Source organism: Mirounga leonina, unplaced genomic scaffold, assembly GCF_011800145.1.
Source record: "Mirounga leonina isolate KUSES-001 unplaced genomic scaffold, KU_Mleo_1.0 Mir_82, whole genome shotgun sequence".
NCBI classification, from domain to species: domain Eukaryota; kingdom Metazoa; phylum Chordata; class Mammalia; order Carnivora; family Phocidae; genus Mirounga; species Mirounga leonina.
The window spans coordinates 58,386,819-58,401,036 of NW_023270825.1; the positions used below are offsets into that span (position 1 = coordinate 58,386,819).

The window sequence follows — 14,218 nt, forward strand, 5'->3', positions numbered from 1 at the left end:
ATCTTCAGGATTGTACCACTATAAATCTGATTAAGATCAATGTATAAGAATTGCATTGAAATGTGTAGGATTTGCAGTAGGGGATTTTATATGAATAAATATATATATATTTTAGATATTTGAGTTTGTGCATTAAAATGCATCTTTGTTAATAATCAGTCAAGAAACTGGTGGATTCAAAAGTACTAGTGTACTCCAAAACCATACTTAGATAACAATAAAATTAATAAAAAATCTTAAAAATAAGATTTCTGCAAAGAAGTAGAAATGGTATACAATATTTTAATGATTCTCAAAAATAAATACTCATCATTGTCCTCTTCTGTTTATGAAATCCTACATTAAAAATAATAACTCCAACCTCTATAAATTTAACTTAAAGTACATAATAAAAAAGAACAGAAAAAAACCTTCAAAAAAGGTTATTCTAGTAAAAGGATTACAAAAAGTTTGGTAACTTGAGAAGCTATTCTGGAACGTATGCTACTAGTTCAAATGTGCAAGCTCCAACTTAACAAATGTTTAAAATATTTGAGTTTTTAAAACAGTGCCAAAATAAACCACATCTTTTCTAGAGATGACATATTTAGCTAAGCATGAGCAATATAAATCTTTCAACCATTCCATGTATTTGTTTAAAAGCCTCAGGAACCACGTGCATTTCTAATAAAACATGAACAAAATACTGAAGTCACTGGAGCCTAACAGTGGACTTATAAATCAAATTTTTAAAAGGGAAAATGTATTTGTGTGTGTGTCAGTGTGTATACATCTAAGTATATAGATATATACATGTATATAGATATTAATAGGTCAATTGATAGGTTAGTTGTGAATAACAGTTATCAACAACAAAATAATGTCAGGAAAAACCTGGGTTCCATGCAAACCATATGTGAGAAGATAAAATGTGTAAGCCATGGTTATTTTATCATTATAATGACTCATTAATCATGAGTATTTGAAAATAGAAACTTAAAAAATATCTATGATCTTTAAAACTACTACATATAAAAATGCTTTTCTATGCAACTATATCCAATATTAAAACTACAGATTTTTAATATTCTAACATTTTTGTGAAGTAAACTAATTCTATCAGTAAGTGACTGACAAGATTCTTCAGTTTATTTGAATAAGGATATATACAAAGGACCACCTTTCTCACTGAATAAGGAAAATATTTTATTACATAAAATATTTCAAATATTTTAAATAATTTTAACGTAATGGCTTAGTTATAAAGGTAGACTTAAAATTTCTCATAGATTAGTAATTAACTAATAACTTTGCTATAACTCCTCATACCTTGCTTATAATCAATAACCTTGCTTATAACTTACCTATAACCAGTTCTATCTCTAATAGTTGCTCTAGGAGGTAAAGTAAGCCTTGGAAGTTCATACCACCATTTGATAAAACTACACTGTCAGGTTTCAGCGTCAGGCCAAATTAAAAATAGTACAAAGCAACTCAAGGTTATTTTTTACTAACAATGAATTGTCACTCCTAATGAGTGAAGCCTAAGGCAAGGTATGCTGCTACTATAACACTATAGAGAGGTGATGTGATGCTATTTACCCGTGCAGTTCACATTATTGCACTTCACTGCAAGAAATGCATACCATCTCCATTGTTAGCAAATGTATATGTATGTGTAGAAGAGAAATGGCACAATAATAACAAAAATTGCAAGAGTTAAAATTTTCATTTTTTTTTTTTCTTATAGAAAGGTTTAGAGAGGTATGGCTGTGTGGAGTTTAGTCATAAGACCTCAGTTGTAAGTCCTAATAGGTCCTTGGCAAACTCCTAGACCCTCGGAGTCTATTTCCTCCTTTGTAAAATGTAATAATAATAACGATACTACTACAATTTTCATCATCATTATTATGTGGTTGATATATATGTATATATAATTTACCATTATTGCTACTATATGGTTGTTGATAGGATCAAATAAAAATACAGATGTGAAAGGATTTTATAATAAATGAAGTGCTACACATGTTTGTATTATCTTTCTGCTTTTCTTCTGAACTTATTTTTACAACGGTAAGTGAATTCTCATGTTATCAAAGGAATTAGACTTGATAATATTTAAGGCAAACTCAAAGCAACATCTCTGGGCAGCATGGACTACTGAAATTGCATTATTACCGAATATGTGGAGAACTGATCTTCAGTGAACTGGGCCATTCTTTCACAGACAAAAAAATGTAAAGACTGTTTGAAACATTGTTGGTGCACATTTTTAAGTGCCAGAAATCAATTGATAATATCTGGCTGTAATACTTAGCATCTGTAATTTTGTACAGGACTAATTTTCAAGGGGATGTGATGTTTTGGTAGTGATTATCTACATTCACAATAGTAAATATTAGAATTGTTTTATAAACTTAGCTTCATAATACCCAATTCTTTAAAAGTTCTGGATATTAATTACAGGAATTGGTTGCTCTAATCTGATCAGTTAGGGATAGGAAGAGATGTTTGGAAACTGCAAAATGTCTTTATGCTTAGAGTGTGTTTTATAAAACCCCAAGCAAAATAACTCAAGAAAGATTTGTCTCGTCTTCAGGACTAAACTGAAAATTCAAGTTTACTTGTGATTTATTTGAAGAAGATTCAGGAATGGACTATCTTGTGACAAGAACTGTTCCTCTTTACTTACCTGCATGACTTAAAAGGCACTGTTCCTTCACAAAGGAGCTCAGAGAGAAGACTCCAGGCCTGACCAAATTATTTCAGATTTCTCTATTTATCTAGTCACTGGCCTATGAAAAGCTATAATTCTCTTTTGGGCTGTAGAGGAGATCCAGTTAGCTTATTCTAACCCCTGTTGTTCCTTATTTTCTAATTCTAATAGTTTAAATAAAAATTAAAAGCAGGTAACATGAGTAAATTCTGAATTGGAACTCAATGGGATGGTTCTAACTGCCAGTTCATTTAATAAATTTAATGAGGAGGAAACTGAGTTTGTTAACATTATGATTCTTTTGTCACTCTGTGATAAAGCACCTTACATTTTTGTGCAGAGTAAAAAAAAGAAAAAAATCACACAAATAATCTCCATTGGTGTATGAAAGAATGGTGCAATAAACTGTCCTGTTCTTGTCCCCAAAACAAGCAATGGTAGATAACTTAGCTCAATCTTAAAGATCAATTATAATACTGTATGGCCTTAGAAAAATTTTCACTTTCCTACAAAATTTTCACTAATTCAATCTCTACTTGCCTATTTCATCCTGTTCCAGGCATAGTCATCTTCTACTGGCCTCTCATCTATTCAATCTAAAAAAAAGAAGAAATTTTTCCTATAGCCAAATACATAAATCTTAGTTTTATTCATAATTTCATGTGATCAGAAGTGACTGCTATGCCATAACTATTTCAAATTATCTTTTAAACAAAAGAAAAAAGTAGGTAACCAAACAAAATTGCCAGTTTTCTTTTTTTCCACGTCCTCACATTTTTACATTATAATTTTATTGTATATTGGGTTCCCCTCCTCCACAACAAAAATTCAAGTGATAATACTTAACATGTTTGATGGCCTCTTGCCTTTTAAAGTCATGCTGGCACATGCTAATTTTCAAGCCAAAGGTGTCCCAGCCTATGAGACAGACTTGGCAATTTCTATAGCTTAAATAGAGTTCAGATAATTATTCAGTCACAACATTAAAAAGTGTTGACAATATGAATTTAAAAGTACACATGAACAATATCCTTTTTTTAAATTGAAAACAGTTTGCATTATTTGTAGTGAAATAAACATCATGCCTTGATTAATGTAATTTTAAAATATCAAACTCTTATTAGAGCAAAAGTATATATTTAATTCTTGGTATTTAGATTTAATATTCTTTAATACTAACAAAGATTATGTGTATGCATTGGAGGAAGACTATACACTCTCACGTCTGAGCTTCTCTCATCAGTTAAGAAATAAATTGTATATTGAAAAATGCATGTATTTGAAGTTTTGACCTAACACAGTGGATTAGGTTTAGACAATATTTACTTTGCTGCATTTTGACTCAGAAAGGGCCATTTGTGAAGATATGACCTATAATGGTCTCTCGGTAAAAAGATTTATATTCAATACAGTGAGATATAAAATAGTTACAAAATAAGCTGCAACTTTATAGCTACTCATTGGTAAAAGTCTGTAGTTAATACATTTGGATAAATAAGTCAGCAGCAAAGTGGTTAAACATTTGTGATTTGATTTTATCTCAGCTTGGAATGTGGTTGGAGTGTCCCACTTCTAACAACTGTTTGCTAAGTTAAGGCTTTAGTGTTTACACAGTGTTGAATGAAGCAGCCTGGTCACCAGATGTGATTGCTTCCCCAGACTGCCGTTTTTTCAGTCAGATCACTGTCCTCATGGTCCCTGTTCCAACCTTCTTCCTCAGGACGTCCACCAGCCTTTCCAACCTAAGTTGGGGGAAGGAGGGCGGGAAGGGGGTGGGGGAAAGAATACAAAAAGTGCAGTTATTGTCAGGAATGTTTTGGCTGAAAAAGAACAGTATTTGCCTGTGACCAAGCAGTGCTGGTAGTCATGTTAAGAGACAAAGCATTACTGTCAGCAAGACACACTGGTGCAGAGTGCCAAGTATCTGAGGTTAAAAAAACAGTAACAACACAAACTTTAACCCAGATCTTCAGATTATGTCAGCTTTAGATGCTACATGAAAAATATAACATACTCACTTCAGTACATTTACCTGCTTGCGTTAAGGCTGCGGATGAATCATTTACTATGTAATGAGAAGATGGTACATGAAATGCAGAGCAGTTTCAAATTGATTTTTACCTAAGAAGTACATATTTCAGTACAGAAATACCATCGCTCTTACACCTGTTACTTAGCTACATAAGTGACACGCTGGTATGCTACACAATTCTGACACATGACATTTCTTCCTTCCCCCGAAAGTCAGCTGATGAAAATAATTAGGAATTAGCCAGCTGGAAAAAAACTTCACGTTTTAGGGGCATGAAAATCATTTAAATATACACAAATGATTTGATGCTAATAAAAACCAGACTTTCTGTAGTACATTTAAAAAGAAGCTTCTATTCTGAGTAATATAAACAGCCTAGCAATGATTCTAGTTTCTAGTCAAAGACAAGTGATTTTTTTTTAGTTGACTGAAAAAATTCACCAATTATACTGAAAATAAAGTTAAGAGTTCAGAAGTCCATTCTGTAGTGTTCTTAGGCTACTCTATGGGTGGGAGATGGCATTCATGCAGATCAGTGAGATTTTGCTTGACAAGAGATGATGGAATCAGACCATTGATTTTTTTCCTTTTATTTTTTTATTGAAAACATAAAACCTCAACAAAAAATCCCATTTGATGTTACACACAGAGAAATCTTCCAGTTTTCATATACACAATCTTCCTCCTCAAAGACTGGTGAGCAACATAGTCTAGTCTGCTCCAGCTTGCCTCATTTATATGGATCCATGCATGAGGGTCCTTTGCAAATAAACACAGCACAGAGCTAGACACTAAAGGAATGAGGGTATTCTTAGTGTCATACACGCTGGTTTACATGGCTAATCAGCTGCATGCAACTCTGAAAGCTAGATCAAGTTTATTGGATGATTTTGCATATACTGAGCTCTGTTAACAGAAAACAAGAGGATGAAACAAAATAATTCAGTGCATCAAAAATCTTTGCTTTGAGAAATGCTAGTATTTAGAATAAAAAGGCAAATCTTGCCTAAGTTTATTACTACAAATTTCTCAAACGTAAAAAATTATACAGAAGTATTATGTGTCCACTAAAACAGCTTCAGACTACTGAATGAGAAGATTCACTGGACAATTCACCGTGTTCACAGGCCAATCCGTATTAGTTGGATTTTCCTTAGTGATAAAAACTAGTGCTATCTTACACACTCTGAAATTGATGATTTATAGAATTACATAAATTCTTTAAGACAAAGTTTCACTAACCTAAACTTTGGAGGAGGGGCAAGAAAAATATCAGTATGACAATTTAAATGTATTTTTAAAATATGATAGTAACTTCAATTAACTGTTAAAAAAGGACTCCCGATAGAAATATTGACAGGCCATTTAACAGCATTTTTTGGCATACATTGTAAAAAAGCCAGAAAATAGTACTTTCAAGGTGGTTAGTTATATCCCTCCACCCTCATTTATACTACTATCAAAAAAATCTTCTTCATAATGTCAAAGTGAGCTGTACTCTGCAGAGTTACTATTATTACTATGAACTCAGAACCAGTGGAACCCCAAATTACTGGATGAATCGGTGTTGTGCCTCTTTTGACTTCTCCTACACTAACAGGCTCATCTACTTCAGTTTCCTTTTTATACATTAGGACATACTTCCATTTAGAACTCATGTCTGGCTAAGGTAAGAGGTTAGAAGGAAATACTTAAATATCACGTCTTGCGCTGTCTTTACTGTGTTTCAACCATTACTAGATCAACCACATTCTCAGTTTATCCAGGTTGAATGATGTATGAAAATTTGATCTCAGAAGTGAAAAAAAATGTCAATTACTTAGCTCCGTAAAAGCTCACTGACTCCTGAAACACAATGAGGCACCTAGCCCTTCCTGTAAGGAGTGGAATACACCTGCCAAACGTGGACGGTGCCGAGAGGAAGGTGGCTGCGGACGGCTGTCGAAGCAGCTTGCAGGATTCACCCACGGGCTATTCCTTACTGTCCAAGACGACAACAGCCTTTAAAAAATTATGTAGCTTACTAAATTGGGCTCCAACTGCTTTACATGTTACTCAGTGACAGTTTCCCAAGGGCTTCATGAAATAGGAAACGGGTTAGAACTAGGATTAGGATTTCTCCATTTTCAATATGAAGAAACTGAAGGACAGGTAAACACTTATACGAGGCCTGCGGTAAAACAGTGACGTATCTGGGCCTGGTTTTCTTGTTCGCAGTTCAAAGCTACTTCCACGAGGGCTTTCAGACCATAGGTTGATGGATTATTTAGCTTCATTAAAAATTTTCTCAAGTTCTTACTGAAGTCAAATTGGGAAAGTAATTGTCAGTGTATTTCACCTGCTATTTTAGTAACACATTAGGAAAGTAAATTGATGACAGTGCACAGAATTAGAAAATAATAGTTACAAACTACTATTTGCTAGAGTACAATTTCTATATAAACTTGAAAAATATACTTAAAGCTATATTTTAGATAGAAAACTTATTTTCTCAATTAACGTTATTTTTATGTTTTCTGTGTATTCAGATAATGTATATGTACTACAATGGAATACACACTTTTCCATCAGGTAGATGAACATAGTTATTTACCAGTTTTCTTAATCAGTGTACTTTTATTTTTCACTCTTAATGAATATTGTGATATATTTTAAACGGTAATTCTTTTTCAAAAATTAACTTATTTCTTAATTAATTTAATTTTTTTAAAGAGAGAGATTGCGTGAGTTGGGTGGAGGAGGGGCAGAGGGGGAGGGAGAGAGAGAATCTTAAGCAGGCTCTAGACCCAGTGTGGAGCCTGATGTGGGACTTGATCTCCGCCCCCCTCCCCTGTGAGATGATGACCTGAGAGGAAATCAAGAGTGGGATGCTTAACTGAGCCACCCAGGTGCTCCAAATGGTTAAGTAATTCTTAATACTGATTATGTGCCAGGAACTATGAGAAGTAAATTATGCACACACTTAATTTTCAAAGATAACTCCATGGAGTAGACATCATTGGCTGACAAAACCAAAACATATAGATAGTAATTTGATCAGAGTCCCACTGCTAGTGAGTTTTGGAGCTAAGATGCAATATTAAGTCTAATTACCACCTCTTTGATCTCTCTGATGTGCTATACTACTTCCAAAAGCACAACTTTTAAGGCTTATTTCTAAATTTTGGTGGGCTTGAATTACTCTTACTGATTATATATGTATATGTGTATATATATATATATATATTTTTTTTTTTTTCCAACAGAAAGAAGTGAAAACAGAACAAATTCCTCATCACCAACAGAATTGTACCAAAGTAAAAATCTCACTGTAGGTTCCATTTTTGAGAGTTAATTCTTGTATCAGTTAATGTGAGAGTGGAAATTCTTATTGGCTTGACAATTTTCACTCTGGAAAAATTATTCCTTCTATTTTAGGCAATGAGGTTATCCCATCAAACATACTTGGCTTTAAAATTTTTTTGTTCAAGGAGAAAGAAACAGGGACATCCAAGAGATGTATAACAACCTCCATCCAGCAGAGGAGAGAGAAAAACCACTTGAAATGCTTCACTTAGGGTTTGCCATTAGTATCAAAGATCTTGCCTGCTTTCAACCATGGCAGGAGGGTGAGAAAAAGACTTTAAATGTAGATTTTTCTTTTAGGATTATGGCTGTTCTTCCTCTGCTGGTCTTTTTAATGTGGATTTATTTTATCACCTTTTTCTTTATGCTTTCCATACTTTCCTCAAAAACTGTTGTTTCCTTGATTCCAAGTACATGCTTATTACTTCCAAATACACAGCCCCTATCCCAAAACTCCCTTCTGAGTTTTAGACTCAAATACCCAACTGCCTTCAAGACATCTCCTCTTGCTTACTGCACTGGCATATGACACTTAGCATATCTAAAACTAAATTAATTTTGCCTCCCATGCATGTTCAGTATTTATCTTGATTAATGTTGTCATTCATGAAGTTGAAAAAATTTAGAAAAACTTTGTCTTATTTATTTTTCCCATTTCAGCATGGACCTGTGAAAACCTTGTGATGAAACCACTAATGTAGACAGTGGGAAGCAATGAATGGGTTTTAATTCATCTAGTAACACCATTTGCACTTTAGAAAGATTACACAGACAAGAATGTAGGGATGGGATGGAAGCAGATTAACCTATAGGTAGGAAGCCCAGATAGCTCCTGATTAAAATAATCCTAGTGAGCACAACACGTGAATGTATTTAAGGCCATATAACTGTATGCTTAAAAATGGTTAAAATGGTAAAATTTTATGTTATGAAGATTTGCTGTAATAAAAAGAATATCCTAGTGAAACTTAAAGGCTTGAACTAGAACTGCAGCAGTGCAAATGGAAAGAAGGGGATAAGTTTGAAGAATATCTAGGATACAGAATCCAAAGGACTTAGTGACTTTTGAGGGTAGGGTGGGGAGAGATGGGGTGGGCGAGGATTTCTCTTGGGTGTCTGGTTTTGGTGACTGGGTGGATAGCGGTAACCAAGATAGTGTAGAGGAAGATTGGAAGAATTTGGTGTGTGTGTGTGTGTGTGTGTGTGTGTATGAGTTCAGCTTAGTACATATAAAGTTCAGGTGCTGGTGGGACATAAAAGTGGGAATGTTAAGTAGATACCTGGATGTAAGAGTCTGTGTTAAAGACAGAATTCTAGGTTTATGATACAGATTTCAGTTCAATCAATAAGCACTTGTTTCGTAACTCCTATGTACTAGGTATTGTTCTAGGCATTGATTATTCAAAAAACAGGACATGGTCCCTGCTTATAAGGAATAGTATGGTGGAGAAGTAGATCTTTACATGGATAACTCAAATAAGTTATTGGTAAATGCTGTTAAGAAAAGGATAAACACAGATATTAAACAGAACCTAGTTTGGGTAGGGGAGGATAGGAAAGGCATATAAAATCTTCCTGATTTTGTCTCAGTTAAGTATTAAAGAATAAGAAGGAAATAGACATCTTAAGAAGGGCGGGAGTGGAGAGGGGGCAGGATGGGCATTCAAGACAGAGGAAATATCTGTGAAGGCACAGAGGTATGAAAACCATGATATGGGTCAAGTCCTACCGGGAGTATGTTTTCTTAGAATCATGAAGTAAGAGGTGGAGAATAGTAGGAAATAAGGCTGAAGAGGTGGGCCATGACTAGGTTGCTCTCGGTTGTAACTGAAGCCTTTGGAGTAGATGGAAATGCTTAGAAAGAGAAATAAAAAAGGAGAAGAGAGGTGGGAATAGGAAAGAAACCAAATGAAAACAAATATTTAAAGTAAAGAGACTGGCAAAAGAATTTGAGGAAATCGGGAAGTAAAAGATGAATCAAGAACAGATGCTGTTACAGAATCCAAAGAAGTGCATTTCAAGAAGGCAGTGACCAACAGGGTCAAGTACTTAAACAAGATCAAAGTGAAAAGTGCCCATTTGATTTGGCAATTGGGAAAAATGACAGCTTTTGGGGGCAGTTTTAATGGCATGATGGAAGTAGGAGGAAGCCTGAGAGGAATGTGAAAATTGAAGGCTAGGGGTGCCTGGGTGGCTCAGTCGGGTAGAGCCTCTGACTCTTGGTTTTGGCTCAGGTCACATGGGATTGAGCCCTGCATCAGGCTTGTGCTCAGCATGGAGTCTGCTTGGGATTCTCTCCCTCTCCCTCCTTCTCCCCCTCCACCTAAAGAAATATTAGGTGAGATTGATGATCCAGCTACAGCTAGAGACTACAAATTTGTAGGAGATACTGATCATCATAGTAGTATGACTTTTGTTTTCCACGTCAGGTCTATGCTTCGGGGATAATTCTGGGGAGGACATATAATAGAAGCAATTGAGAGCAGTTGTGCTCTTTCTCTTAAATAAATAAATAAATACATAAAATCTTAAAAAATTGAAGGCTAAGTACATGCTGTTTTATAAGAGCTCAGCTAGAAAGTAAAGAGAATTATAGTTATAGGGGGATGTATGGCTGAGGACGTTCTTAAAGAAATGGATGGCAAGTGAATGTATTTGTGGACTATGGGAGATAAGACTAGAGGAAGACTCTTTAGAGGGAAGGGAAGAAGATGATACCTTTTTAAGTAGGGTCTCAGAAGATGGGATCATAAGCTTATGATCCCATGACTTATAGCATTATCTTAAAAATATGAATGGGGGCGCCTGGGTGGCTCAGTTGTTAAGCATCTGCCTTTGGCTCAGGTCATGATCCCAGGGTCCTGGGATCGAGCCCCGCATCGGGCTCCCTGCTCAGTGGGAAGCCTGCTTCTCCCTCTCCCTCTCCCTCTGCTTGTGTTCCCTGTCTCTCTGTGACTGTGTCTCTCTGGCAAATAAATAAATAAAATCTTAAAAAATATATGAAAGGACGTTTCTTGGAGACTAAGGGGAAAGAGGTGGGAAGAATACAGCTGTGGATACTTTAGGTATGGAGGAAGTTAACTGATAGAACTTATGTCTGCTAGATTCAACTTTCCCCATGGAGTAGGAGGCAGAGTTTTCTGCTGAAAACGTACAGTAAAGAAAAAAGCTAGAGGAAAATGCTGAAGTTTAATGTGACAAGAAAGGGAGGTGACTTGGAATATGTAAAAGAAATATTAGGTGAGATTGATGATCCAGCTATAGCTAGAGACTACAGATTTGTAGGAGATACTGATCATCATAGTAGTATGACTTTTGTTTTCCACATCAGGTCTATGCTTTGGGGATAAATTTGGGGAGGACATATAATAGAAGCAATTGAGAGTTTAGAGTATAAGACGACTGTGTCCTTGAGAGAAAGTGATTAAACTTAGAATTCAGATTGGGTAGAGAAGAAAGTAAGTCTGTAAGGGGTTGTTAGTTCAGAAAAAAAATGAAAGGAGCAAGGGACCAGATGTCTTGATTAGTGCTGAAGCTAAAAAGCAAGAGTAGTTGGAATAAGGCTGTGGTTATTGTGAAAGAGGCAATTGTGATCTTAGGATTTCAGATGTAGAAAGTTCTGCCAACATCCATTGTAGCTGAAGTGGATAAGAGGTAAAAGTCATTAGCATTCAAGAGACAAAAGAATAGGGCATATTACTGACATTGACATTGAAGTTTCTGAACATGAATTCAGAAGTTGGGGTAGAGAGGAAGGCACTGAATCAGATGCCTGAAATACATTTTAAGGGAATGGCACTGGGCAGATCAGTAGATATCACTGAAGAGGAGAGGTAGTGAGTGAGAAAGCTGGATGGTGTAAATCTTAAAGGAGGGAGGGTTTTTACATCAATGCAGAAGGTCTGAAAGTAGCAAAGGGGAACCAGAAGAACCCTCCTTCCTTGTATTTGGGTAGAGGAAAAAGACTGGTGTCCAGTGGGCTGCTAGGAAACAAGGGTCCTTGGTAAATTCAAGTTTCAGGTAGAATGTGTGTGTGAAACATTCAGTGTGTAAGTTGTAGATAGATGCAAGGTAGTAACAATGGAAAGAAGGTTCCAGAAAGCAGACTGAAAAGAGCTGAGATCAGAGGAATAAAGGGAAGGAGAGAAAGATGGGGAGGGAGGAATCACCGAGCTAATGAGAGAGGGAATAGCTAATAGATGGAGTGCACCCACTCTCCTGTTATAAATTGTAACTGATGAAGTAAGAAGTTCTTGCTCTGTTTTAGCCACAAAATGTAACCGAGGAATACAGACAAAGATACACTGATGCTAATAAAAATGGACATGTGCACATATGGACATATACACATATATTTATGAATACATACAGACATGGCCATAGAAATATGGATCATCAATTTCACTTTTCTTCACAAAAGAACACATAAGAAATAAGTAAATATTATATGAGGAAAGAATGAAGTTGAGAAAAGAAAACTATTTACATCTGAAACACAATGAAGAAAGAGTTTGTAAGTGAAAAGGTGAGGGTAGGAGTCGATAGGAGAGTGGGTTGAAAAGTCATGGTGAAGAAGGTAGTAACAATGGGGAGTGGTAAGAATGGGGAATTGAATAAATAATTATATGGCCAAAAATCATTCCTTATTTTAACTGGAAACTGCCTCCTTGAATCTCCCACTCACCTACCTAGACCTACCCTTCAAATGGTTACCCTACTTGATTTCCATATGAGGTGTCGTCAAAATGTTGAGAGCTGTCATGTCTTTATGGTATTTTACTATTTATTTATTTACGGTATTTTTATTATTACACTTCCAGTCTTCAAAGGCTGGTACCTTAAAGTTAGCAGACTGCTCACTATTATTCACATTTTTTGTGCATGTTCTCTAGTATGTCCAGTGTCTTTAAAAATATTGGCCCTGGGGCGCCTGGGTGGCCTGGTCGGTTGAATGTTCAACTCTTGATTTTGGCTTGGGTAGTGATCTCAGGGTCATGGGATCAAGTCCCACATCAGGCTCCACGTTCAGCAGGGAGTCTGCTCGAGATTCTCTCTCTCCCTCTGACCCCCTGCCCCCTCCCCCTGCGCTCTCTCATTCTCTCTAAAATAAATAAATAAATACAATCTTAAAAAAATATTTGCCCCTATATAATAATCCAGTTTAATCATTATAAAGGGAAGTGGGACTGATATCTTCCTTGATTTAGACTTTTACTTCTATTTTAATGCTGACATGTTTCACTATCAGCTTACACTAATACTCTAACACTAATACTAATATCACTAATACCTAGCCTGCTTAGCCTCCCAAGCCAAGCGAAGTCTCTCCTAGTTTGGACATATACAATTAATATATCTTTTTCATTTATTGCTGCACAAGAAACCACAGAAAACATGGTGGCTTAAAACAGCAGCTATTTTATTTAATTTTGTCAACTTGGGTTTGAAGCACCTGGGCAATCCTGCTAGCCTTTCCTGGCATCACTCATTCAGCTGCAGTCAGTTGGGGTGGGGTGGCCATGTGCCTGACAGGTGGTGCTGACTTCTGCTAGGACTCTCTCTTTCTGTGGTATCTCATTCTCACCCAGATAAGCTCAGACTTACTCACCTAGGGAACACATCAGCAAAAGAGAAATACTGAAATCACTAAGGCCTCTTGAGGCCTTGTTTAGAAGTTGTACATCACTTGGTTTATTTTATTGGTTAAAGGGAGTCACAGGCCAGCCCAGATTCCCAGGGTGGGGGAATAAATTCCGCCTTTTGACAGGAGCAGTTGCAAAAAATTCATGGCCATTTTTATTCCACAATACTGATATTAAAAAAGTGCAAGATTTTACATTTATCCATGTCAGATTTAATCTTGGTAAATTAATTAATTAATTAATTTATAGAGTTTATTTATTTGGCAGAGACAGACAGCACAAGCAGGGGGAGCGGCAGGCAGAGGGAGAGGGAGAAGGAGACTCCCCGCTGAGCAGGGAGCCTGATGTGGGGCTTGATCCCAGGACCCTGGGATCAGACCTGAGGTGAAGGCAGACGCTTAATGGACTGAGCCACCCAGGCGCCCCCATCTTGGTAAATTTAGTTAATTTTTCCAGCAATTTAACATCTTTTGTTATCTTGAGTTTATTACTTTTTGTACTTAT

At 36.0% G+C, this 14,218-nt stretch overlaps 1 protein-coding gene across 8 annotated transcripts in view; it reads right to left on the minus strand.

Moving 5' to 3' along the window:
* Positions 1-289: 289 nt before the first annotated feature.
* The window catches only part of MIPOL1 (mirror-image polydactyly 1), a 321,775-nt gene continuing 307,846 nt past the window's right edge, over positions 290-14,218 (minus strand). For 6 of the 8 annotated variants that reach the window (XM_034992339.1, XM_034992336.1, XM_034992342.1 and 3 more), the window contains one exon: positions 3,325-4,437. In XM_034992339.1, coding sequence (XP_034848230.1) covers positions 4,371-4,437 — 67 coding nt within the window. In that variant the 3' untranslated portion in view covers positions 3,325-4,370. Of the gene's footprint in view, positions 3,292-3,324; positions 4,438-14,218 lie in introns of those variants that run through there. The other 2 variants (XM_034992341.1, XM_034992340.1) reach the window with 2 other exon arrangements.